The 25,234-nt window shown below is 42.3% G+C and overlaps 1 protein-coding gene across 1 annotated transcript; it reads left to right on the plus strand.

The window, feature by feature from the left end:
- The first annotated feature begins 1,205 nt into the window (after window positions 1–1,205).
- Window positions 1,206–23,297, plus strand: MAML1 (mastermind like transcriptional coactivator 1). The gene is made up of 5 exons (XM_033073368.2): window positions 1,206–1,581; window positions 10,208–11,608; window positions 13,621–13,881; window positions 16,673–16,781; window positions 18,927–23,297. The coding sequence occupies exons 1-5, from the start codon at window positions 1,213–1,215 to the stop codon at window positions 19,916–19,918; spliced, it is 3,132 nt and encodes a 1,043-aa protein (XP_032929259.1). The 5' UTR covers window positions 1,206–1,212; the 3' UTR covers window positions 19,919–23,297.
- The last annotated feature ends 1,937 nt before the right edge of the window (window positions 23,298–25,234 follow it).

Genomic DNA, 25,234 nt, shown 5'->3' on the forward strand with positions numbered 1-25,234 from the left:
CGCTGCCTCTGCTCAGTACTGAGTTGTCACAGCTTGAGGCTTTCACCTCTCTAGTACCTTACCCGTGTCTGCCTTTGAGATTCCTGGGCCTGAGGAGGGTTTCTTGCAAGTACTGACGCCTTGTACCTGTCCATGGTTTGCTCTTGCTCTTTCCTTACTCCTCCCTCACAAACAGCTCCTCCACTGGGGCTCTGGGTACAGATATGGGGCTTGTGACTGCTCATCCAAACTGCTGGTTAATGCCCCTCTTCCCTCATGGTTTGTAAAAGGGGTTTTGGGTTTTATTGGGATTTTGTTTGGGTTTTTTTTTTTTTTTTAGTGTTGCTGGACACAACTACTGTGATTTCATGTCCATTTCAAACTGGTACTTGTAGAAGCAACTTGAAAAATGTAAAAACTAATCAATAAAGAAACTGAAATCTGTTTGGCTTTCTTTGTCTAATTAGCAAAGCTGGCTCAGTCTGTACCGGGCTGAGGTGAGCCGTGCATCTCTCGCAGAGTGTTGTCCCTCCCGAGCCCGGTGCGCTCGCCGTTGTGCGGGGCCGAGCGGTCTCCGCGGGGCTGCCCGGGCCGGGCTCCGCTCCAGTGCCCCCTGCCCGCCCCGTGCTGTCAATCATCCTTGGCCCCGCCTCCTCCCTCCTGATTGGCTGGGGCGCTGGCGCCCCGCCCCTCCCTACCTGTTCCTTTAAACTGCGCCGAGCGCCGCCCCCGGCGCGCCTCCGCTGCTTCATTCGCGCCTCCGCGCCCTGCTATTGGCTGCGGGGGGCGTCGCTCACGACTCGTGACGCGCCGCGCGCCGTGACGTAGCCCCCACCCAGGAAACTCCGCCCATTTATTCTCAACTCGGCTCTGGAGGGGAAAAACAATTTCAAGATGGCGGCGGCGCGGACAACAATGGGGGGCCGGGGGTCCGGGCCGGCCCGCGCCTGAAGGCGGCGGCGAGGGGAGCGCGGCGGGCTCCGCCGGGCCCCGCGGGGCGGGCAAGGCCCAGGGAGAGCGGGACAGCGGAGCGGCGCTGGGCTCGGGGCAGAAGGAGGAAGTGGGGCGGAGGGGAGAGGAGCGGGCGCCGGGCCGGGCGGGGGGAAGTCCCGGGGCGATCCCGACGGGGAGCGTAGGTGAGGCCAGCGGGAGGGGCGGCGGAGGCCCCGCCATGGCGGGCGCCGGAGCGAGCAGCCGGTGAGCGGCGGCGGCCGCCCCTTCGCCGCCCGGCCCATGGTGCTGCCCCCCTGCCCCATGGCGGAGTTCGTGGTTCCGCGGCACAGCGCGGTGATGGAGCGGCTCCGCCGGCGCATCGAGCTCTGCCGGCGGCACCACAGCGCCTGCGAGTCCCGCTACCAGGCCGTGTCCCCGGAGCGCCTGGAGCTGGAGCGCCAGCAAACCTTCGCCCTGCACCAGCGCTGCCTGCAGGCCAAGGCCAAGCGGGCCGGCAAACACCGGCAGCCGCCCCCGGCGCCGCCGCCGCCCGCGCCCCCTCCGCCCGCCGCCGCCGCGGGGAGCGCCGAGAGGAGCGGAGCCAACGGGCTGGACGGCGAGGCGGCCGGCGGAGAGCAGCAGCACGGCCGCAGCAGCGCCCTGATCGCGGTAAGCGCCGCCCGGGGCCGGGTGCTGGGGCCGGGGAGGGACCGGCGGTCGTGCCCGGCTGGCACCGGGACCTCTGGAGCTCGATGGGGGAAGGAAAGCAAGCTCTGGCGGCCGGTGTGGTGGCCTGTGGTGAGAGCTGGGGTTGGGGCTGCTTTGCAGAGTACCCTGTCTGCTGTGTTACAACAGAGCCGATAAGGGCTGATTTGTTTTCGCTCGTCACCTCTGCACGCTGGAAGAGTATTTAAAAACTGCGGCGTGGTGGGGTAGAGGTAGTGGCAGGATTTCTGTGATGCTTAAATCATTCTGAGTATTTTATGAATCATATTTCTGGCTAATTAATCTAAAATGCCCCTGCAGAAATAGTCAGAGGGGCATTAATACTGCGGTACCTTTGGATTTTTGTTTGTTTTCTTATGTCCTCAATTTGGGGTGTCAGGGTTTTGTGGGGTCATTTGATAAGGATACACTTATTACTGGGGCGAGTTCGAAGACAATGTGTCTGTTAATTCTGGTACATATTGGAAAGAATTTCAGTGGAAAGGCAGCTGCTTGTTTGCCACTCACTCTAGTGGGTGTGAACGCAATGAGAATCCCACTCCACCCATTAAAAACTGGCTTAGCTCAAAATCTTAATGTTTCTCTGGCTTCTCTAGCATTTCTGGTTGTCGGGACATATTCACATAGCGCTGTTTGTATATCAAGATAGCTATTGCCTAACTTATTCTGGGCCCTTTAAATATACTGCTGTGTGCTAATGTGTCAGTAATGTAGGTTAGTAGGATAACCTCTTAAAGGCTGCCTGTCCTAATACCTGTCTGCCTTAAAATCAGGTATTTTTAAATGGTGGCCTGCATGAAAATGATTCAATACTGCTCTGAGTGTCTTTGAAATGGGATGCTGGATTAAACTATTTCCAGGTTAATATATAGAATATATTGTATTTTTAGGGTGCTCTGTGTATTTGATTGGAATAGAAAGGAAGGAGGATATACTGCTCTCTGTCTTGAACCTCATTTACTGTTTTTAAAATAGAATCGTCACAGAGCTTGAGTGTCCAGGGCATGTGAAATACTGAAGCACCGGGTTTATCAATGTCATCTTTACTGTGACCAGCATTAGGCAGCCTGGGTGCAGTTTGTAGTATTTACAAGATGAACTGAAAGTGTTACTTAACTGAATTGTTTCTGTTCTTGCTAATACACCTATGGGAGTCGAGGACTTGCTGACTGTTGAGGAGACTGAGGTCCTTGTGACACAGTTAGAACACTTCAGACGGCTGCTACAAAAGGGTACTTGAGGAAGAGAGGAAACCTTGTGCATTCCTGACACTGATTCTACAAAACTTTACAGTTAGCTGTTGTTTAGCTGACTGATCTTGAATGTAAGCCTGTGTCAAAACAAAAATTACTCAAACTTTTTTTTTTATTATCTAAAAATTTGGTGAGGGGTTCTGTTTATTTCCTGCTGGGTTCTTGGGCTTTTTTGCATATGGGGCTCTACCCCTTAATAATGTGTATTTTCATTACACTCAGGGCTCTTTAGCATGTCAAATCCTGTTGCTTAAACTGCCACCACACGACTTCATATTGATCTTCTAAAAGAAAGATGTCTCTAATTCATTAGTGTTGTTTCTCTTAAATCACTTTGGATGTGGATTTGATCTAATTAGCATCCATTATAATGAGGGCTCTCAGCAGCAGCAGGTTCTGTAGTGCACTGCACATCTGGGGAAGCCCTTGTACAGGAAGCTGCTGCCAGTGGCCAATTTACACAACAGAAGAGGGGTTTAGTGTGTGAATGACTCTTCCTCGGGGCTGGCCTGCTGTTTCCTTCCTAGGATCCATGACTGTGAGCTTAATTGCAGCTGCTGATTCATCACCTCGCTACTGGGGTATAAAGTTGGTTTGCTTAGTAATTCGTGTCTTGGAAAAAAACACAACAACAACAACACCTCTGCTGCTAATTTAATTCCTCTGGCCCAGAAGGTCGCTCTCTAGGTTGGTATTTTACCTCTACCCATCAGGTTGCCATTATCAAGATCAAGCATGTGCTTTGAATGGGAAGGACATGGGCTTGATTTCCAGTGTTCAGTAAAGTTTGGATGAATACCAGAGTTATCTTTTAAAACATCCTGGACACATTCCTTTCCAAAGAATGTTGCTAGCTCTGTGCAACATGCATTATATTAGCTGCTGCAACAATCCAGATTTTTGTGTGAAGCTGCTCTTGGAAATTGGTAATTTATGTTGACCGTTAATGAAGCATTTATTTTGGTCCCTGAAGGAGAGAGCAGTTCCTGTAAAGTCGAAGGCTTTTGTGAGGTCTTGTAGTAGTAGGACATGAAACTGCCCCAAGTATGGACAGTGAGGGCACTGCCAGGTGCTGTGCTGCAGAGCACCTTCTGTAAATCCACCATGGTTACTTCCTTCTTAGTGTCTTCTATGATTTGTCACATGGACAAAATCAGGTATTTTCTCTTCCATTAATCTTTTCTCTTGTGTAGATCCTGAAGTGGGATGGATCTTGCTTGCAGGCAGAAGTAAGGGGTAGATCCTTCCTTGTTTTCTTACTAAGCAGCTGTAAAATTTGAGCTACTGAAACTGAGCGAGTACTGATACAGAAATACCTTGGATTATTTGTGCATCATGTAGGCCTGTCCTTCATTTGAGGAAAATGTTGAGAAATCTTCTAGCTTCCTACTTCTAAAAAACTTCCAGACCATTATTTAATGGGAAATCCAAATGTTGATATCTACTTCCCATTTCTGTGGTTTAACATCACAATATTAAGACTGTGTTCAAAGTAGAAGATGCTTGATGTTTGGATAATACATTTGCTGTGATAATCTTACATTTTTGAGAAACAGGGAAGTTGGGAAGAGATGGGGCTTGTCTCCTAGAACAGTTTTTTTCTCTGCCAGGTTCTGATACATGAAAGTTTATTGAATAATGCTGTTTAAATTCTCTACAAAAGAAAGTTTGGCTTCCTTACATTTCTGTGATAGACTACAAGGAGTGTATGGCTGAGCTGAACAGAAGCTGTTTCATTGACATGTGAATGAGAATGAAGATCTGAATTTTCATCTCCACTCCTTGTTTTATGATGTGGTGTCTTGGAAGGAGAGCTGCTCCCTGTTTCTTACTGGTTTTTTTTCCCCACCTGAGAGCAGTTGTTGTGCAGAGAGCTTGCTTTGTCTAGGACTGCCACAAAACCACAAACAGTATTTCTGGAATGAGCACAGAAGGTCTAGTCAGTGGCCTGCCTTGAGAATGCTTTGTGTTGAAGCTGAAGAGCAGCATTTATTTGGGAGTGATAGATATTTTTCATTAATATTAGTTAAATACTAAATTAAGCAAAGCAAGTAAAGAGTTTTAAATGAAATTTAAGTCCAAGGACAGCAATGCAGTGTTTCTTGGTTGGAACACCTAAAGTAATACATTTAAGGGAATAGATTGCCCATAGTGTACTGACAAGTGTTAATCATGTTCCTCTAACAAAGCTCAGTTTGCTACTCTAACAGTTGAGAAGACCTCATTTTTGTGTAAGCTGTGGTACAGGGGTGTTAAATTGTGAAATTATGCTTTACCACAAAAATAGCAGATTATTTACATGTTATTTATATCTAGCTATGATGCAGTGTAGTCTTGCCACCATTGTTTGTTTTTGCTGACAAGTCTGATAGTTTGTTGCCCAACAACTCAGACAGGTTTTTCTTTTCTCCTTTTAATTCTCTGTGAGGTATTATTTTATGTTTGAAACATTTCCCTTACCAGATTAGTTAGATATGCAGTGATGCTTCCTAAGTTGTAAGGATCTGGGAGTGACTGAGCTGCTGCTGCTGCTGTTTGAGTTCAAGTGAGGTGGAGGATCCGGCATTGCAGCTGAAGGCACAGGAGTTTTTTTGATTCAGCAGAACAATTCCTGTAGCAGAAGCTGCCCCTTGTGACTAATGCAGGCTTGGGATATTTATAGACATGCCTATCCACAGCCCTTCTTCACTCCAGCAGGCAGTCACCCAAATACGAAAGGCTGCTGGAATTAAAGTAAAAATTAAAACGAGTCCAGCAGTTTGGTTCTGACAGCACAGTGGAATGCAGGAACACATTTGTAATAAAATGCTTTCCTTGCAGGGGAAATGCAGCTTTGGAAGCTGAGGGTAGATGCATAGTAAAGGGGGAGTTTTTACTGTGGTGTGTAGTCAAAATGTGATGTTTTCTATCTAAAAGTCATACACTACAATGTCTGGTATTTGCCTTGTTATTCCAACTTAAGGAGTTGTCATGTTTATTGCTCCTGTCCTTGGTGAGGCAGGAGAGGAGAATCTGTGTCTATAGAGCACCTACTGTGAGCTCTGGTACCTGGGAGCTTATCTGTGCTGCAATACTGCCACTTCCATGGCTGAAAAATTGATGTATTCTGATTTGGTTTCCCCTTTAGGTGAGAATGCTAGGAGCCATGTTGGAGCTAGTTTTTTATTATGCTAATATAGCATTTCTTCTTTGAAAATGTCCAGTATTATGTTTGTCTTGCTGGTATATCAGGACAAATCCTTGTAGACTTAATTCTGATGTTGAAATGCTAAAATAATTTGAAATAAAAAAAATTAAAGTTCTACTGAATCCTGTAAAAATATTTAAATCTCTGTAATCTATTTAAATCTCTAGCTTTAAAAAAATAAATAAGAACATTATACAGAGCCTGAAAGGCACAATATGAGTACCAGATTTTTAAGAAGTTTCTGTTTTGCCATACTCATGAGGTAGTTTGGTTTTTTGAAAATGAAACCTGCATACAGTTTGTATTTATGTATATATATCTATATCTGTGTATATATGTATGTCTTCAGTTACAGGTCTCAAAGTACTGGATTTTTGCAAGAGGACTTTAGCTGACTGTCCTCAGTTTAGCTGTTCTGAATGGTAAAGGGTTTCTTGCTTTCAGGCAAACAATGTGAACTAAACTTTCGTGCTTGTTAAGTTCTAACGCATTGAAATGTCATTGGTTTCAGATGATTATCTAAATCTAGTTTCAGGTATTAAGTCCACACCAAAATAGCCAACACCAAACAAACAAACAAACAAAAAAAACCTGAACAAAAAGCCCAAGAAAACCAATCAGAACAACTTTGTACCACTGTTTGGATCAGTGATTCTTGCCCCTTCCCACGAAGGCAGTAAGAGAGCACTGCCCTGGCCTCTGAAGTTTTGAACCCTGCCAGTGCTAACAGATGAGCAATAGATTAAGTTTTTAAGCTTTTTCTGGTTTCTTGTTGGGCTTTTGTAGTAGCTTTTGGACAGCTTTTACAAAGTCAGTCAGTTTGTCCCTGCAGTGAGACCAGAGTAGGGCTGAGCATCATTGTGGTAAAATTGACGGGTTTGAAACAGAGATTAAATATATCAAAATGCTCTCTGTTTTCTGCTGGAAGCTTTGTCATTTGCCTGGGCATACATCCCTGCCATTGCAGCCTGTGTCCTTGTCAACATATGAGTTACATGGCCAGTGGCTGCTGTGTTGGAGACCTTTTGTTGTTGTGGATGGCACCTGGGTTTTGTCAGCTTGTGTTCTGTGCATGAGGCATGCATGGCTGGGCATGTGTACTCCTGCCAAGGAAGTGTTTGTGACCACATTGAGAGCCATGCATTCTGCTCACATGAATAAAATGCAGCTCAGGTGGTTGGTGTGGAGGAGGTGCAGCCTGTGGCCCCTCAGTGGCTCTGACAAACTCTCTGTCCTGTCCTGGACCAGAGGACCAAGGCCACCTCACATTCCCTGCATTTCACTGTTCCTATATTGCTATAAATACTTCAGATAAACGCTTTTGGGGTAATATTTTTAGGCATAACTAGATAGCAGTGGTCTCAAAAGTTCATCTTTTGTTGCAAAATTGAATAGGCTGAGAAGATGAGAAGACACTTCTGTATGTGATCTTGCGACAGTGGAAATGATTGGCTCACTGTTACAAATAAAATTGATTGATTCTGCTCAGAAAACCATGGACAGCGTATTGGAGGAGCACTGTGCCTTACAGGGTGGAAATGAAAGAAGATTAAAGCTGAAGGGGTTTTCTTAGTGAGTAGCAAGCTGTGCTTTACTTCATCTGTGTGTTGGTTGGTTTTTTCCTGAGTTTTGGCAGAAGAGAACAGGTTTTTCTTGCCTTGAGAACTCTGTTGGAGCAGCTTGATATGTAGATAGCTTGCAGTCTGACTTGTATCTCACATGCAGCTTATTATTTCCCCTTCAGACCAGATTATTTGGATAGACACAGACAAACTGGGGAGGAACTTAATCTCTCTTTTTTTTACCAAAGGAATACAATTTTAGGTGAAAGGAGGATTTTGTCTTGAGCAACTTACAGTCAAAATGTCTCCAAGGATCAGATATCTGAGTGTTATGACTGTTAAAACCCGTGGAGATACGAGAGTTCCTGTGCTGAACATCTTGGTCTGTATCTTTTTCTAGACTGCCATGAGTGTAGCTCACAAAACGAAGTTATTATTTTGATGTAAGTTTTCAAGGAGTGAGTTTTTTCCCTAACTATTTAGAATTAAAGAGGACCCATTCCCAAACTTTGAGTAATTTGACTCATCATATAACCTTGGGCAAGTTACTCATCCACCTTGAGCTTCAGTTTTCCTGGTGGGAGTACGAAGTAAACAATGGGAAGCACCGAAAGACATGTTGTGATGGAGTTGAGGTTTTTTGCTCTCTGTTGTTTTGCATTTTTTTTACTTTTGCAAAAAGTAAATTAATTAATTAAAAAGTGATTGTACTTTTTACAAAAAAAGTAGATTTCTGTTATTCTTTCAAGTTGGTATTTGAAAAATTCACTAGAGAGCTGCTACTCCAAGCTGAAGACCTGATGTTCAAATTAAGAGATTTCAAGTTCCAGCCTCCTCTCCAAATGTGCGCCTTACCTCATCCTCCTCAGTCTTCTGCTGATCTTGCTACTCTGCTGCTATTTCCATGAGCCATCTAGAAGATCACAGTCTTCAGGGAAGCTTGAGTCTGTCCCACAGATAAAAATAAGGCTTTGCTGTTTCCTATGCAAGCATTAAACAAATAATGGGAGTTTTGCTGTTACCTGTGCAGGAATTAAACAGATGGTCTGGGGTTTCTTTCCCTCCAAAGTTGAGCTCACTGTAGATGGTTCCAAAAAAATAGAAACAATTAACTGTGAACCAGTCTGTCTGTAAATCAAAGAATGTTGTTGCTCAGGCAAGTGTGCAAAATTCTTCTGATAATTTATGCTGGCCCTACATACAGCCTCTTGAATGCTGAGATCTTGAGGTTTCCCATTTTTCCTTGGATGAGAGTTTTCCCCAGTGGTTAGTGGACTGCCTTGTGAAGACTGCAGGTAATATGAAAAGAATCATACTTGAGGTTTGTTTAATGAGCTGCTCTCCTGCCATCTGAGAGGGCTGTTGTTCAGTGACCCCACACCTCAGATGGGCGGGTCTTGGTGGTGATTCCTGTCAAGTGTCCTGCTGAGATGTACCAGGTGTCTCACCCAGGTCAGGAGCTGATGGCAGTTCCCTCTTCAAGCTCCCTGTGCTGTTGGAGCAGCGTCTCTGCCCTACAGGTTTGTCTGCCTTGGTGGAGCGTTCAGCACCAGCAAAGCTCAGATTTTTTTACAGAATGCACCTGAGGGAAGGAAAAGTTTATAGTCACCTTTGATGTGTGCAGGAATTCTGTTTTCAGATGCTTTTGAGGTCGATAGAAAGAACTTTATATTTGCAAGAATGCTGGCAGGAAGGAGAAGTTGAACAAAGGCACTCGGGCTCTGGCTGTGAAGCTGCTGCTGTAGCTGCTGGTGGCTTCTAGGTGGCACCACGAGAAAGAGAATCTGTGCCTTCACCATCTGTGAGAGGCCAACTGTGGAACTGCTCAGGGCTCTGCTGGTCAGAGCAGCTGGCAAATACTTCAGGAGAAAGGAGGAAAGGAATGAACTTGCTCTGCTGTGATAGGACTGGCTGAACTCTGAATTGCATTTTCCGCAAGTGTGAAGCAATGATCGCTAAGTGACAAATTGGTTTTGCTTCAGTGCCAAAAGTGTGATTGTGTACAAAATTTATATACATTGTTCTTCTCTAAAAGTTATTATCACAAGAGAATTACTCATTTTTTCTAAATATTTAAATATGAGACTGCTTTATAAATATTTAAATGTGAGACTTTTATAAAGCAGTCTCATAGAACAATTATGCTGTGTGACAGATGAAATAAAATGCAGGTTTTTATTCTCATCCAAAATTTGATTCTCAACATTCTTTAATATTTTTCTCATTTTGAATAGGAAAAATCATTACATATTCCAGTTCACAGCCATTTTTCAACTTTGTTGTTGTCAGAGTATACTGCAGCTTCTAGTTTTGTCTGAAGGAGGTCTCTATTTGAAGTAGTACATGTTTGTTGAAAAATTTCCCTAAGAGATTATGGTGAGGAAGTCATCTCATGTGCTGACTTGTAAAACAAAATGTTACCAAAACAAAGATGCGATATTTGATTTTTTAAATTTTTTTTTTCTGAAATGTTTTATTCAGAGCAAGACAGTGTTCTGGTAAGAAATAAAAATCCAGATCTGTGTAACATAGAACAACATAACTAAAATATTCCTTTTCTTTTTCAGCAGCTCCATGAGACTGTGAAAAGAAAGCTTGATAGTGCTGCTTCCCCTCAGAATGGAGACCAGCAGAATGGCTATGGTGATGTGTTTTCTGTGTCCAAGAAACTGCGTCGTGAGGATGGTCTGGGAGTGAGTGGTTCTTCCAATGGAATGCCCCCTGTGTCTCCACTCCATCATCTTGACAAGAAATCTGGTACTGGTGATACCTTACAACTCAATGGCAAACATCCAATGGGGCTTGATGGCATCAACAAGAAGTGTCTTCCAGATTCCAGCCTGCAGATGAATGGAGGTGGTGATGCTGATGATTCATTTCCTCTGAGTTTGAACAAAGAGCTGAAGCAGGAGCCTGTAGATGAGCTTCCCTGCATGAATCCTGTAGCAGGGGGTTCTATATCTCAGAATAACCTGATGCCTGATCTTAATCTAAATGAGCAAGAGTGGAAGGAACTTATTGAGGAGCTCAATAGATCAGTACCCGATGAAGACATGAAGGATCTCTTTAATGATGACTTTGAAGACAAAAAAGATGCAGATTCTTCAAATTCAGCTGCACAGACTCCATTGCCACAAGATATTAACATAAAGACTGAGTTTTCCCCAGCACCCTTTGAACAAGAACAGCTGGGGTCTCCCCAGGTTAGATCCACTTCTTCAGGTTCAGCATTTATTGGTGCTCCTTCTGTGCCTGTAAGTGCCGCTTCTACAACAGTTAGTAGTTCTCAGGCTATGTTCCAGCCTTCCAGTCAGTCAATGACTGAAAATCCTAATCAGCCCATGATGCAAGCATCAAACCACTCTCAGAACATCCAGAGGCCTGTGTTGTTACCTGGGAAGTGTGCAGCAAGTGCCAAAGAAATGTCTTCTGCTCATCAACTTCAGCAGATTGCTGCCAAGCAGAAGAGAGATCAGATGTTGCAGAACCAGCAACAAACTTCACAAGTCCACCAAACAAATCAGATGTCAACGTGGCAACAGTCTGGGTCTTCCCATAGTCCACTGGCTGTCCCATATACCATGGAAAATCCTACTAGCCCATCAGTTTATCAGCCAGATTTCAACAATCAGAAACTCATGATGCCTAATTTGGGAAATAAAAGCTCACCGAGAGCTGGAGGCAATTATCATGTGAACATTTTGGGTCATCAGCAAAACAGCTTGAACCAGAACCCTGTGAATAGTCAAGGCTCTATGCTGGACTATGGGAACACCAAACCTCTTTCCCATTACAAAGCAGAGTGTGAGCAGGGGGTGGCAGTGCCTGGGCAGAACAAGGCTCCCATGCTGGCATACATCCAACAGCGCCAGCAGCCACCACTGTCCCACGTAGGTGACGACCAAAATGGGATGATCCTGTTGAAACCCAAGTCTGGAAACATCACCTACCGACTCCCACATGGTCAGGTGAATGTCCTGAATTACCTTTGCTTAGTAGCAGATTTAAGGTTGTTGTATAGGTAAGGCTGGAGTGCAGAGTCCTTGATACAGTTTCAAATGTTTTCATTGATTTTAAAGAGAAGAATCTTAGACAAGAATCATGAGGTTTTTTTTCCTCTGGGGACAGTTTTTTAATACTGGGTTCTAGGTCATGTAACTTGTGATTTCCAGCTTAATATACTTTGTGGGCAACAAATTATGTCGTGCTTCACAGAAGCTTCTACTTACAAAGATAAATAGATGCTTTGTAAACTTTTGACTAAAATAACTCGTATAAAACTGTAGTGTTACACACTGTTCTCAAAGAAGCTTTGATTTCTTTACCTTGGTTTTGGTCCCTACTTGTGTCACAGTTGGCTTACTATTAAAAGACCTACTTTTGCAGAGAGGTGGAAGTGGGGGCTGCATTCCTGATTTCTTGGGTGTTCCATGGAGCCTTTCAGTTCTATGGATTTTTATTGGTTAAGTCTCTGGGCATTGGCGAAGCATTGCATAACAGAGAAATATATCATTAAGAATGAATAATGGTAATGTTTGTTTGCTTGAAGCATATGCTTCAAGTTTTCCTGTAACAGAAAATTCCAGATGGTGCTCCTTTGCCTTATATAGAACATTTACTACAGGTATGCTGCAGGTGAAAATTTCTGTAGTGGGTGGAAGTGTAGACTCAGTGGGATTCTGTAACATGTACCTGCAATGCACATACAAGAGGGCTTGTCGGAAAAAAGGTATTTGTTACAAGGATTAAAGTTCCTCCAGCAAAAGCTGTTTGAGATCCAATTCTAGTCATATGTTCCCTCAACAAAACAGAAAACCTGTGAAAAAGCTTTGATTAGTCTGTGATAAAGACCACACCGGTGTACAAATAGAAATTTGAGATCATTGTGTGCTTCATAAAAAAAATGAATCTCTTTGAAAGCTGGCAGTAGCAGCAGTCTAACAACCTTTTGATGGAAGAAGAAGAAGGGTAGAGATGATTGTTTGTCACATCTTCCCCTCCCTGGAAACCATAAGGGTTGCATTGCATCTACACTGCCACACTTGCATTGAACTAACAGAAATACCAATGAAAGCTTTGGGAGAATTTCTCAGAAGTTTGCACACAGAACAGCTTAGCACAGCATTCCTTGTATTTGGCTCATGATTCAATATGAAACTGCAAAGTGAGAGCCAACAGCCAAATGCATTAGTTGAACGCTTAACTTGAACATAACATTTGTTCATGTAATTAGAGATGAGGCTGAACCGTGCTTTAAAATGATGAAAACTGTGAAATTTTATAGGGATTTGCTGGTACTAAGAGGGCAGTATTAGATCTTCAATGGTAATTGTTCCATGGTTTTTTTTGCTTATGCCGAGTTCCAGTCTCAAAAAAAAAAAAAGCCAAAAAATGCAGACTTAAGAAAAAGTAATATTATCAGACTTATCTCTAGTAGTATTTTTGTCTGTGGTGTATGACAGTGGTTGGATTGCTGGAAAAATGCTTTAAGACCCATTTTGACCACTGGAAACCTTCTCCCCTTTGCCTGCAAATATTAAATTCTCTGATATTAAAATAAAGCAACTTTAGGATGGGAGACATAAACACTTGCAGAATGAAATGTTGACAGAAGAGGCAGGATTTAAATAAATGTTTTGGATTAATGAAAATACAAAATGTAGCATTTGAAAAACTGCTACCAAAGTAAACTGAAGCTGGAGTGTTTGAAGTGCAGTTTGTAACTGCCTGAAAAAAAGCAATTAGAGCTATACTCACCTGTTTGAGCTGGAAATTGGGAAGTACTGTGAGACTGAAGTTAAAGGCTGTACTCCTAAATGTAGTGGAGCTTCTGACCCTAGCTGCAAACTGGCAGTTCTGTGTCTGGTGCTGTAGACCATGGGTGTTTGGCTGTCTTTAATTAGCTGAACTTCCATAAGCAGCTTCACAGGTGAAGTTACTGCATTTCTGTAACTTTTGTCACTTTTCCTGTGTTCTGCAGGATCAGAACCCTGCTCCTACGGTTCCTCGTGTTCCTGTTTCTGTCTCGGGCCCTGGGGTGGGTGCCCAGGCTCCAAATGTCTCCATGGCAGGTAACCACAGCAACTCAGCTTATCAGCAGCAAGCAGCAGTGATGAAGCAACACCAGATGCTGATGGACCAGCAGAAGCAGAGAGAGCAGCAACAAAAACACCTGCTCATGGAGCAACAGAAGCAGCAATTCCTCATGGAACAGAGGCAGCAGCATTTGCTGGCAGAACAGGTGAGAAGGGCCAGCTATCTGTTTTTTTTAATTTGTGCTGCTTTGCTTTGGTGCATGAAATAGCATTTGATGTTTTAGAATCAGAGAATAGTTTGGTTGGGAAGGACCTGAAAAGTCATCTCAATTCCAACTCCTCTGCCATGGGCAGAGTCACCTTCCACTAGACCAGGTTGCTCCAAGCTCCATCCAGCCTGGCCTTGAATCCCCCCATTTCCAGGGATGGGGCAGCCACAGCTTCTCTGGGCAACCTGTTCCAGTGCCTCACCACACTCACAGTGAATGATTTCTTCCTAATACCTAATCTGAACCTAACCTCCTTCAGATGGAGTTCTTGATTCCCCCTTGCTCCATCACTTCATGTCATTTTGAGACACCTTCCCCCTCCAGCCTTCTTATAAACCCTCTTTAGGGAGAGGTTTTAGTAGAATATGCAGGATTGTGGAGCTATGGCTGTGCCAAGTCCTAGCCAATGGCTCTTTTATCACCTGGAGACATCCTGATAAAACTGAGGTCTCAGTAGAGATGACAGAAAACCCCCCTCAGTTCTGGAGCTGATGTAGACAAAACACAGTGTATGTTTTGTGGCAGTGTGACAGTGTATGAGTGTTGGTATTTGGGTTAAAACAATTTGGACTAAGGGAATACTGTCAGGGAATTATATTATTAAAGACTGAAAGAAAATGCCCAAGTCATGAATAAAATGACATCTTCTCTCTGAGTTATGTGATCTGTAAGCTTAGAATACTTTTTAGTAAATCAATCAGTCTTTGTTGATTTGTATGTTAATATCAAACATCAGAGATGAGCCATCATTACTCTCCAAAATGTTAACAAACAGCTATTCTTTGAGAGCAGGTGGGGATAAAGGAAATATGGGGTGTGACGTCCTGCTTGTGCTTTTGCATGTCTGGTGGATGGTGATTATTACAACTTTGTTAGAGCTCTTAGAGCTGTGGCTCAGTAGGTTTCTTTAGGACAATAATGGACCTAACAGGTGTCAGATCTCTCTGAACAGTGGGGAGGTGATAAGTAGCATATCTCAAACACAGCAAATACAGCATTGAAATATTTTTTTCCTATCTATTTGCTTCTGCTTTGCCAGGACATGTTGCTGGAGTAAATACCAGCATTATGGAAAAACTTCATTCATGTCCTAGTTATGGTAACTACAACTAACTTCTGTAATTTCCATTTTTTTAGAGGGATGCTGGGACCCTGGTCCCAAATAAGGAATGGCTTTGCCTTAGAGCTGAACAGCTTCAGATACTGCATTTGCCACATTTATTGGCCTTGTGCTGCCTAGTTAAACTAGGTCTTGTCAGCATTCTGATTTGATATTTATTTCTTTGGATACAAATGATACTGGATGCAGTTTTACAAAAAGATTTCTGAATCTGGTGGTATCTGCTTTTCAGAAGACCTGTAGTTTCAGGTAGTTCCAGTGCCATTCCCTGCTACTGTAAATTTGTATTTTCACTTGGTATTCTGCGTATTTTTAATTTTTTTTCCACAAACCAGGTTCTGCAGATCCTAGTTTCTCTCAGAGCTGTGGCATCTCTTGTTGGCTTCCGTGGTCAGCCTCTTTCAGGTCTGACTGGTCCTGCAAGCAGCAGGGCCTCTGTGGGGCAGCCTGCCCGCTTCATTCCTGTGCATGTCTCAACAGCTTGCAGCGATGTGTATCTGCTGTTTGTTACACTGCACCAGGCTCTTGTGAGGGCGGCTGCCTTGGGTCTCTACCCCAACACGCCTGGCAGGGAATTTCTGTCCCCTGCTGGGCTCTGTGTAACTTTTTGGATAAGTAGGTAGTTGTGCATTGTATCACTAATTGGTTATGTCAGAATTTCAGTCTGGCAGAAGGTGTCTGAGGAAGAAGAGACAGAAATGCTGTGCCTGATACATTTCATATTGTAAAAGCAGTCAGTTGACTGTTAACACTGTCAGAATCTGAGTCTACTGTCACTACATCTACATTCCCCTCAAGACTTTAAATTTCATTTTCCCCCAAAGTTTCCTAATAGAAGATTTGCTTGGTTTATTTTTCAAATGGTTTGATCATAAAATAGGTATGGGTTGAATCTGCTTTTATTTTAAAAAGGCACATTATTTTGTGTCATGAGTAGGGTTTGTTTCAGTTGATCAGTGCATTGCTAAGAAAGTGGTTTGAAACAATGGTTGCAAAACTTGTACGATTTCTATTGTGGACTTAATTCTGCAGTTTTCCATAATCTTCTAGGAAAACCTGTGATATATGGGAATATGGATTTGTGTGTATCATTTCACATTCACAGACAAGGACTAGAAAATATTTACATGTTCAGTTTTTGCTGTTTCTGACTTGCCCTTTTATTGATTTCTAAAGAGGGCTCTAAAATACATTGATTTGGAAATAAAGACCAAAAAAGTTAGTGTGGGGCGGTTTTTTTATACACTCACTTTTGCTTTTTTTGTATCTATACCTCTTTTTGTCTTTAGAGTATTGCTAAAAATGCCTGTTGATTGTGTTACTGATTAGGAGACTAATAGCTCAGATTTTCAATCCTTGAAAGGCTTCAGACATGCACTGCAGTAACTCTTGTAGTGCATGCTGTTGTCTCTGAGATCCTGGTCCCATCACTCATTAGATTAAACTGGCTGTGTTTGAGAACAAAGTCTGAAATTACTGTAGGGCTGCAGGACCCCCTTTGTTTACCAGCTGTGCATAGAAGTATTCAGACAGCTTGTTTGTATCCATGATAGCCCTTGGAAAAAGCTTGATCTGTTTTCAAATTATCTTTCATTGGACCTTTCTTAGGAGAAACAGCGGCAGGAGCAGCAGCTGCAGCGGCATCTGACACGGCCTCCTCCCCAGTACCAGGATCAGCCACAGAATCCATACCAGCAGCAGGTTGGACAGTTCACAGGTCAGTAAACATGGCAATTGAAATAAAAGCAGAAAAAATAGCAGGAGTGAAAAACTTGATGTCTTCAAATTTCCTGGATTGGATAGCTCTTAATTAATTTATTGCATGTCACTCTGCCTTAAAAGCTCTTAACCTATACTCTGATTCGTTTGCAAATTAACAACTTCCCTGGTCACAGGTATCTGGGACAACTTAAGCTTCTGATTCCTAATGTTATTTGGAAAATGAGTAAAATTTTTAGGTACCTTCATTGTTCTGTGGGGCCTTTTTATACTTTTATTTCATTGTGCAGGTGGGAAATTCTCTCTGATATATTAAGATTCAGAGGGTTTTTTCCTGAAGCCTGACATCACTACTGCCTGTATTTATCACAGGCCCTCATTAAAGAAAAATAAGTGGTGTATTATTTCTCTCATCTCTAGGATGAGTTTAAAAGTTTCTAACATTTTCATCCTTGCTGCCCTTAAAAGGGAGTACAGTTTGAATTATTGTCATTACATGTTAAGTGTCTTATGTGGGGGTTTTTGTATGGGAAGCAGCTTAGTATGTTTGTAATGTATTAATTCTGGTAAATGAAAGATGTTGTAACTGCTCAGCTTGAATGACTTCAAAAATGTGGAAGAACTAGAAAGTAGTAAAAGCTCATCTTTTTACCTTAAAAACTGTTACTTGATGAAGCATCAAGAAGCCACCTGTCTTTTTTAGAGTGCAAGGAAATTTCCCTTTGTTTTGTTTTCTTACTCTCCATGCTCCTGTAGAAAAAAATACTGAAGAGGGAAGATGCAAATGGAAATGTAATACTCTCACCCTGACAGTGTTCGTGCCTGTGCAGTGTCAAGTGCAGTTACAGCTGGGTTTTGTTACTTAACTGAAAAAACTCAATGCCAGTACAAAAGGATTGTGTGCTAACACAGGGATCAGTAGCATCCTTCATATATTGCACTGAAATACTTTTTTATCTTGCCACTTTTCTACAGAAAGATAGGCATACAACTGTTAGAGTAGGTTTTGCTATAATGAACATCAGTAGATTAAAAATATTTTTTCCTTGTAATGATGATTATAACTATTTTTTGCACCTTAAATCCTGATATGTGTGCTATTTCCTCATTGTAAATATTGTCACAGTAAGACTCTTCCCCCACCCATCCATTCCCTCGACACTGATGTTTTTATTATGTGCTTTGTTGATAATTCATTCAATATAATTTGAATTCTATTTGAATTTATTTTTCATAATTCTGTTTCTATTCAAATACAATGTTAGTAATAGTGGAGAGCCAGTATTCCTAAGCTATCATAAAATATGAAAAAGTTCAACAACTGACTTTTGGTTTTGAAAGTAGAGAAATTATTAGCACAGGTAGGTTTCCCGTGGTTGACTGTAAGGAGTGGGGGGGTGTTACAGGCACTACACTTCACAGAGCTTTTCTGCTTATTTTGCTTCAAATAGGAGGCTGTTTCTTCTACAAGAAGGAATTTTAAGCTCAGAATTTGCAATAACAAAGGACTATATTTGGTTTGCTGAGAAGACATTTTTGCCAATCACTTTGCTTGGCTATCAGCACCGCATATTAACATAGTGAACACTTCACTGTGGAAATCCAAAAGATACTTGACCAAAAATTTCTGAATTAGATATTTCTATATGACATAAATAGAAGATATTCTTGGAGTTGGAAAAATGCATGTGGCAAACCTACAGTTGTATGATAAGAAATGCACTCTTGTGTATGCATGGAATGACTGTGTGTATTTGTGTGTGCACTAAGAGGTATTTTTTAACAGCTTAATAAATTGTGCATGCACTTCAAAGTATATGTGTTTACCTTTGTTCACAAAGAAATATCAGAGTCCTACCTTTCAAGTCATAATTTTTTGTAAATTAATGATGCTGTACTCTTAGAAGTGGTATTCAGATATTTTTAGGACATTGGCCTATCTGTGTTTGAGATCAAGGTGGAGGTGCTAACTGGAGCAACAGTTGACCCTCTTTAATTAAACTCCTGCTCTCTGTGGTGCTTGCAGAGGTCAGTTTATACAAATGTAGTTGCACCTCTCTTCTGGGTTATTGTGCCTACAAGCCTGCTTGACTCTGGTTGAACCTGAGATGTTTAATGTGCAAAATATTTCTTTGTCTTTCAGGGTCATCTTCAGCCATGCCCGGGGTCAGTAATTTGGGACAGTCGAGCTCTGGTAGTCCCCGGATGTTTCCTCAGAGCCAGAACATGATTCAGATGGGACCTGGACACGCTCCTGTTGCTCCCCTGCAGTCGGGCTCCAGCCAGCAGGAGCGGGGGGTGTCCCAGTACCCCGGCATGCAGAACATGCAGCGGGGGGGGCTGTACAACCTGGCGCCTGGCATGACGCAGATGGTTCCGCAGCACACGGCTCCGAGTGCCAATGGACAGACCCCGATGCAGAGACAGGGCAGCTTGGGCCAGGGCGCTGCTGTTCCTGCTGCCTACGGGCAGAACACCTTACCAAACTCTAGTATTTCTCAGCAGCACAACAAAGGTGCACTGAATCCAACCTTATCTAAGCCACAGATGGCAAGAGTACCAGCTGCTATGGGGGCTCAAAATCCATCTTGGCAACACCAAGGTATCCCTAATATTAACAACCAGACACAAGCAAACAGTGGCTTAGGACCATTTACTGCCAACTCCTCTTTCCATATGCAGCAAACACATCTAAAGATGTCCAACCAGCAGTTTGCCCAGGGAATGCCTCAGGTAAGCCTAAGCACCAGCAGGCCCATGAGCTCGATGAACGCTGCCGTCTCTGGGCAGATGCTGTCATCCTCTCTGGGAGCACAGCCGCGGACAAACCCACCCGCACAGCAGCAGGTACCCTCACAGCAAGTCTTGCCTGGCATGAACCAGACTGTTCCAGACCTGAATGCTTTCAACCAGAACCCAAATCAGCAAATTCCCAACAGAGGAAACCTGCACTGTAGCCAAGGGTACCCTGTGAGGACGACCAGTCAGGAGCTGCCTTTTGCCTACAGCGGCCAGTCAGGCAATAATGGACTTCAGAACTTAACTGGTGACACAGATCTGATAGACTCTTTGCTGAAAAACAGGACTTCAGAGGAGTGGATGAACGATTTGGATGAGTTGTTAGGAACTCATTAAAATGGGGTGGGGGGGCTCTACTTTTTTTAATTATTTCATGAGATATAAACAACTCTTGGACCAAAAAACCTGTGGCATTGAGGAGACTTGCAGGCATTAGAAGTAAATGGTTGGGAAAAAGACTGGAGCTGCTTCTCAGTGAGTGTTGACACATGGTCACGGCGCACCAAGCAGGTCTGCAGGAGGAGTGCGCTTTGACTGCGGTCTCTGAGGAGCTGCGCACTTGAACAGGTCAAAAAATACTGTGTCCTAGCCAGCCTTCCAGAAATCTCACTTGCAGTGTTCTAAGACTAAATATTTTAATTATTTAAAAACGAAACAAAAATTCCTCAGAAATAGTGCAGAAAGAACGCAAATAGTTGCACAAATTGTGTTTAGGGCTTAGTCTGCAGCTATTACTTGCAATAATTATTTGTTCATAGCTTGACATGCTGTTATAGTACTGTCCATCAACTTCTGATTTTTGTTTGAGAAGAGGCTGTATGCACCTGAGTATGCTTGCAAAATGTTTGGAATTGTTTCTTTTCCCCATTGCTGAAGCATGTGCCTGTACTCTCAGTAAGCAAGTGATATTTCACAGTAAATATTTCTAGATGCTGGTAATAGATGAGAGAAAGTATTAAAACCTGGCCAGTTAGTCTAGATAGTCATCTTCATAGATTGTAGTCTTTTAAGCTGCAGTTTGCACTCTGTTGTAGAGAGGCACAGTTCTTGGCTTGTACCTTGCTGTGTTTAAAGGGGGAATTTCTTATGGGAGAACTTTTAAACTATAGTAGGTTTAACATGAATTGTAAAGCCATTTACTTTGCACCTGTTTCTTCATAACTTATTTCCAAAGGTAGCTGTATTTAAATGAAGGCTTTGCTTCATGACAGTTCATCTAGTTTTCTTTGTTGTAAAAAGTAAAACTAACTTTTGAGATCAGTTCATCCCCCAAAGTTAGCAATGAGCACAAGACTTTGTCACTTCAGGATAAAAATGAGGAAAAAGGAATTTGTCTGGGATGTGGAAAGTCCTTATTAGCAATAATAGCACAGGCAGCCTGGGAGAATACTTGTATCAGGGTTGCTCCAGTGTGGAAGTCTGCCCCTTTAAATGCTTTGTTTTTAAAATGCTGGCTTACAAGTTTGATAATCTTTCTGTAGACTGGTGGATTTATGTTTTTAATATCCCTTGAAGCAGATGCTGTTCTTCAGCTCAGCCCAAGGAGACCTCTTATCCATATGTTGGGGTTGGTCCCAGAAAGGACAAAAACCATAATGGGAACAATCAATGTTCCAAAGTCCTTACTCTCTACCAAAAAAATCCCTTATCCACCAACAAACCACCTTGCCTTAACATTTATTTTAAAATGAAAATAAAGTTGAAAGCTTTTGTTCTAAATGCACAAATACCTCTTCCCTTTCTAAATCCGCTTTCTTGGAAAACTCCTCTAGACTTTCTAACCAAACCCAGCATTGTGATTTAAAAGCAATTGCCTTCAACACAGACTGGCTTCTCCAGGAGTTTTCTTCGTTGCAGAATTGTGACAGAGGGTTTTTTCCAGAGGGGGTGAAGGGAAGTGAAAGATATCATTGGTTTCAAAGAAGGAAAATATTTTACTCTATCTGCAGCTCCTTTATGAGACAATTTGCACTTTGAAAACTGCTTTGTTAACACTAATACTTTAACCCTTTCCAAATATGCATGGAACATGGTTTGTCCAGCACACTTAGCTAGTGTGGATGAATTCCGCTCTGTTGATCAGATTTACTGTTTTATCATGTTGAACTGTTGATGAAAGATGTGCATTGATCAGTGGATCCCACCTTTGAATAGTGGATAAAACTTCACTGAAGCAGACTTAAACCCTCCTAGAGCTTTTGAAAAGGTAACATAAAGATTGTCTTTGGATGGGAAGATGAAGGTGTTGGTGACTTTGGTTGTCGACACTTCTGATATTTTCTAGAATAAGTAGTTGAGATGCAAATAACTGATGCTAGCTTTTCTCATACTGGCAATCTAAGGAAAGAGCTAGTGAGCTTGGTTTACTATTAAGTTAAACCAAAAACTGGTCCAAGGTAAGCGTCATTAGAAGAGTATAGATATAAACTAGCAATGGCAGGGGAAGGAGTGTTTGCTGTATTTTTAATTTTAAGGGTTAACTTTGCACCAGTGTGCCTTCCCTTCCTGTTGGGGGTGCTTGGGACCTCAATTTCAAGTGACATCCTTCCATGTCACTGTGTTTTCCTCCCCCTCACAAACACTTGACAGAAATAACAGGGTAGTAGGATTCAGCTTTTCTTTCTCCCTGTTTAGGCTGTGGTGAAATCTGCTCTATTTTCCAGTAGATTTTGCACACAGACTTTGTTCTGAATAAGTCAAAATACAATCCATCCAGTTGTGTGATTTCTTAATTGGAGGAAAAGAACATCTGCCGTTTGCATTATTACTACCAAAAAGGCAATCCAGCGAAATGTCCAGGAAAATGCAGGTGTGCTCTTTCCTCCTCTGTTTCTGGAAGCTAAGGTGGATATTGCTCTGCTTGACCAGAGGGTTTGTTCAGGAAGGTATCTGGGTTTGACAACAGGACCTTTTCATGGTGCTGTTGGAGTAAAATGGTGTGATTCTAGACAAACTGGCTTATAATGCCCATTGGTGTCCATGTGTGAACAGGATCCAAACAGCCCCTGGCCCTGGCCTTGGTCCCTGTGCACGGAGCACAGTCGGAGCGTTGGGAGCGCAGTGCCGCTGGGACAAGGTTGGAACAGTTCAATGGAAATGAAAATACAGTTCTGATGTTCGTGGGTGCATGGGCAGGGCTGGGCTCTGCCCTGGTGCCCTGAAATGTGTCACTGTCTGTGTCTGCACTCGGGCTTTCCATTTGCTGCAGCTTCAGAGCAATAAAACCAATCTCCCCTGAACTGAACCCAGCCGGCCGCCCATGGCTTTATTTATAAACTGCGGTTTTGGTTGGGCAGGCAAGGTGAGAGTGTCACTGTGCAACATCCACTGCCTTCCAAAAACCACGATCCAATTGAAAAGGGTGCTCAAAATTTTGTTATACACATTTCCTTTGTGTAAATAAATGTTTACAATTTTATATTAAAGATTTGAATAAGAGTTAGATCTTCTGACTGTATATTTTTTACTTTTTATAGATTTTAAAACTATAATTCTTTATATATGTGTTTGGGGGGTATTATGGTAAGTTTTATGCTTGTAAATGGAAAACAGTTGAATTTGATGCTAACCTTTATGAATTTTTGTCATTGAAATGTATAAAGAGTCCATTAATCCCCTTATTCTTTTACTACAATTACTGGTGCACACCAAAAAGAAATCCTTCACTTCTGTTTTATCATTATAAAATAAATATTTTGCTAGTGTATTAAATATACATGGTGTGACTTCATACATTTGCATGAACTGAGCAGAGTTCAGCATTGTCATTCCTAGTGAGATGATTCCTTCCTTTCATCCAAACACACAATTTTTGCTCAGCTATTACTAAGGCTCAAATTCTACTGCTGTGTCTTACCAATTCTTATGGTTTCAGAAAGTCCATTTAAACAGACCAGAAGTGGATAAAGGGGCCTTAGAAAATGTAACTTTGAAAAGCAGTCTTTATGCTACTCCCACTGCTTCCGGGCTTTATTTATTTTTTTTAATATTTTATTTCTGGAATGCATTGTAGGCCTTAAGCTGGGAAATTCAACTGCAGAGGTGGTTGTTAGCAGTGAAAAAGATGTTAATAACTCCTGAGACCTCATGTGTGCAAAATTGTAGAGTTCCAAAATGTACCAATTCCCTCAGAATAACAGCCCTCAGAGGTTCAAACTGATTTCCTCAAATGCAGGCACATGGCACACACTGGAATCCAGCTGAGGCATGGGACAGGTGCTGCAAGCAGGAGCTGATGTTTCTGAAGCAGGAACGAAGTACTGGCAGCGATATGTGCGGAGGTCTTGGCTCAGTGGTAAAGTCCCATCGCCACTGCCCAGCTGCAGACATTGATGGGTCATTTTCCAGGCTCTGCAGTTGTGTTTGCTGCCCCAGCTCAGCCTCCAGCTTTCCTCACAGCATCCTGACTTAGCAGAGTGTATTTTTAATGTATTCCTACTCTACAAGTTTTGTGTTGTGTTTGGGAGAGGAGGAGACTTGTAACTCCAAAAGTTTGTAGAGAACCAAATGTAACAATCAGTAGCAGTAGCAGAATCGGCTCCTTTTAGCCCATGGGGAACTGTGAAGTTAGATTAATTTTTGCTTTATTGTCCCATGCTGCATTTTAGTTATTGTTGAGTGAGACAGAAATTTCCCAAACCATCCCCTACTGAAATGACATCTGTGATTTTCCAAAGATTTTAAGGAGTCAGTGACAGCTTGTCACAAACCTTTACTCAGAAACTAATTTGATTTTTTTTCTTAATGCCAGTGTTTTTCCTGAGAGTAATGGAAGTCTGTAATGGAAGTGTTTTCTTGAGCCTGAATTGTTTGTTGAAATTGTTGTTATAAGGAGACCTTGGTGGCATTTCGCCTCTGACTTTTATATTGGACACCACAGATGAAATCTTTGGTCACCAAGAGGTTAAGTTAAGGCTAATTTTTAGGTTTCAGTTCTATTTTGTGAGTCTGCTGTACCTTGAAGAGTCTCAAGTCACATCATATGAGTGTTTTCTTAGAGAAAGGGAGTGGTTTTGCTATTCTACATAGGTGGTTATTTATAAAAAGTGAAACATTGGATATTTGATTGATTAACTGAATTTTCAGCTTGTTGAGCTGTCACAGTGGGGTTTTGAAGCAATGAAGAGCCAAATCCAAAAAAAAACTTGTGGTATCCGTCTTGGGAGAAACTGTAGGTCTGGTAAATGCACAAATTCTGTAGTGAGGGTTTGTGTGTGTGACTGAACAGAGAGAAATCCAATGTCTCAGCCACCAACATTAAGGGAAAAGCTTCCTTCTCTTTGATTTTAAAAATTTTAAACTCAGTGTAGTCATCCATATACAGTTGCTCAAAAATGTTAAGTAACTTTTTGAACTGATGCCTGTTTTACTTTTGTGGAGTGGGGAGAAAAGTTATTCAGGGCTAAAACATTGCTGGTTTTCAAATTTTACATTTTGCAATTATAACTCTGATGTCAGTGTAACATTTCTCAGGGTTTGTGTGTTTCTACATCCTCTGCTGCCTTCAGAACTGAGAACTTTTATTTTGTATGTTAACCAGGGAAAGGTTTGTACTTCTTAAAAACTTCACAAAACTACTAAAGGTGAGTGCTAGAAAAGAACTGTACTCCTCTTTGGTAAACTTTAGTAGGATAAAGTATCTGAATGTTCTGT

This window comes from Catharus ustulatus, chromosome 15 (genome assembly GCF_009819885.2).
Source record: "Catharus ustulatus isolate bCatUst1 chromosome 15, bCatUst1.pri.v2, whole genome shotgun sequence".
NCBI lineage: Eukaryota > Metazoa > Chordata > Aves > Passeriformes > Turdidae > Catharus > Catharus ustulatus.

What these genes read in the sequence shown, in the direction of transcription:
- MAML1 (XM_033073368.2), top strand. Translation starts at nt 1,213, where the DNA reads ATGGTGCTGCCCCCCTGCCCCATGGCGGAGTTCGTGGTTCCGCGGCAC. An exon ending in AGCATTTGCTGGCAGAACAG is followed by an intron (nt 13,882 to 16,672) that starts GTGAGAAGGGCC and finishes GACCTTTCTTAG; the next exon opens with GAGAAACAGCGGCAGGAGCA. An exon ending in GCAGGTTGGACAGTTCACAG is followed by an intron (nt 16,782 to 18,926) that starts GTCAGTAAACAT and finishes TTTGTCTTTCAG; the next exon opens with GGTCATCTTCAGCCATGCCC.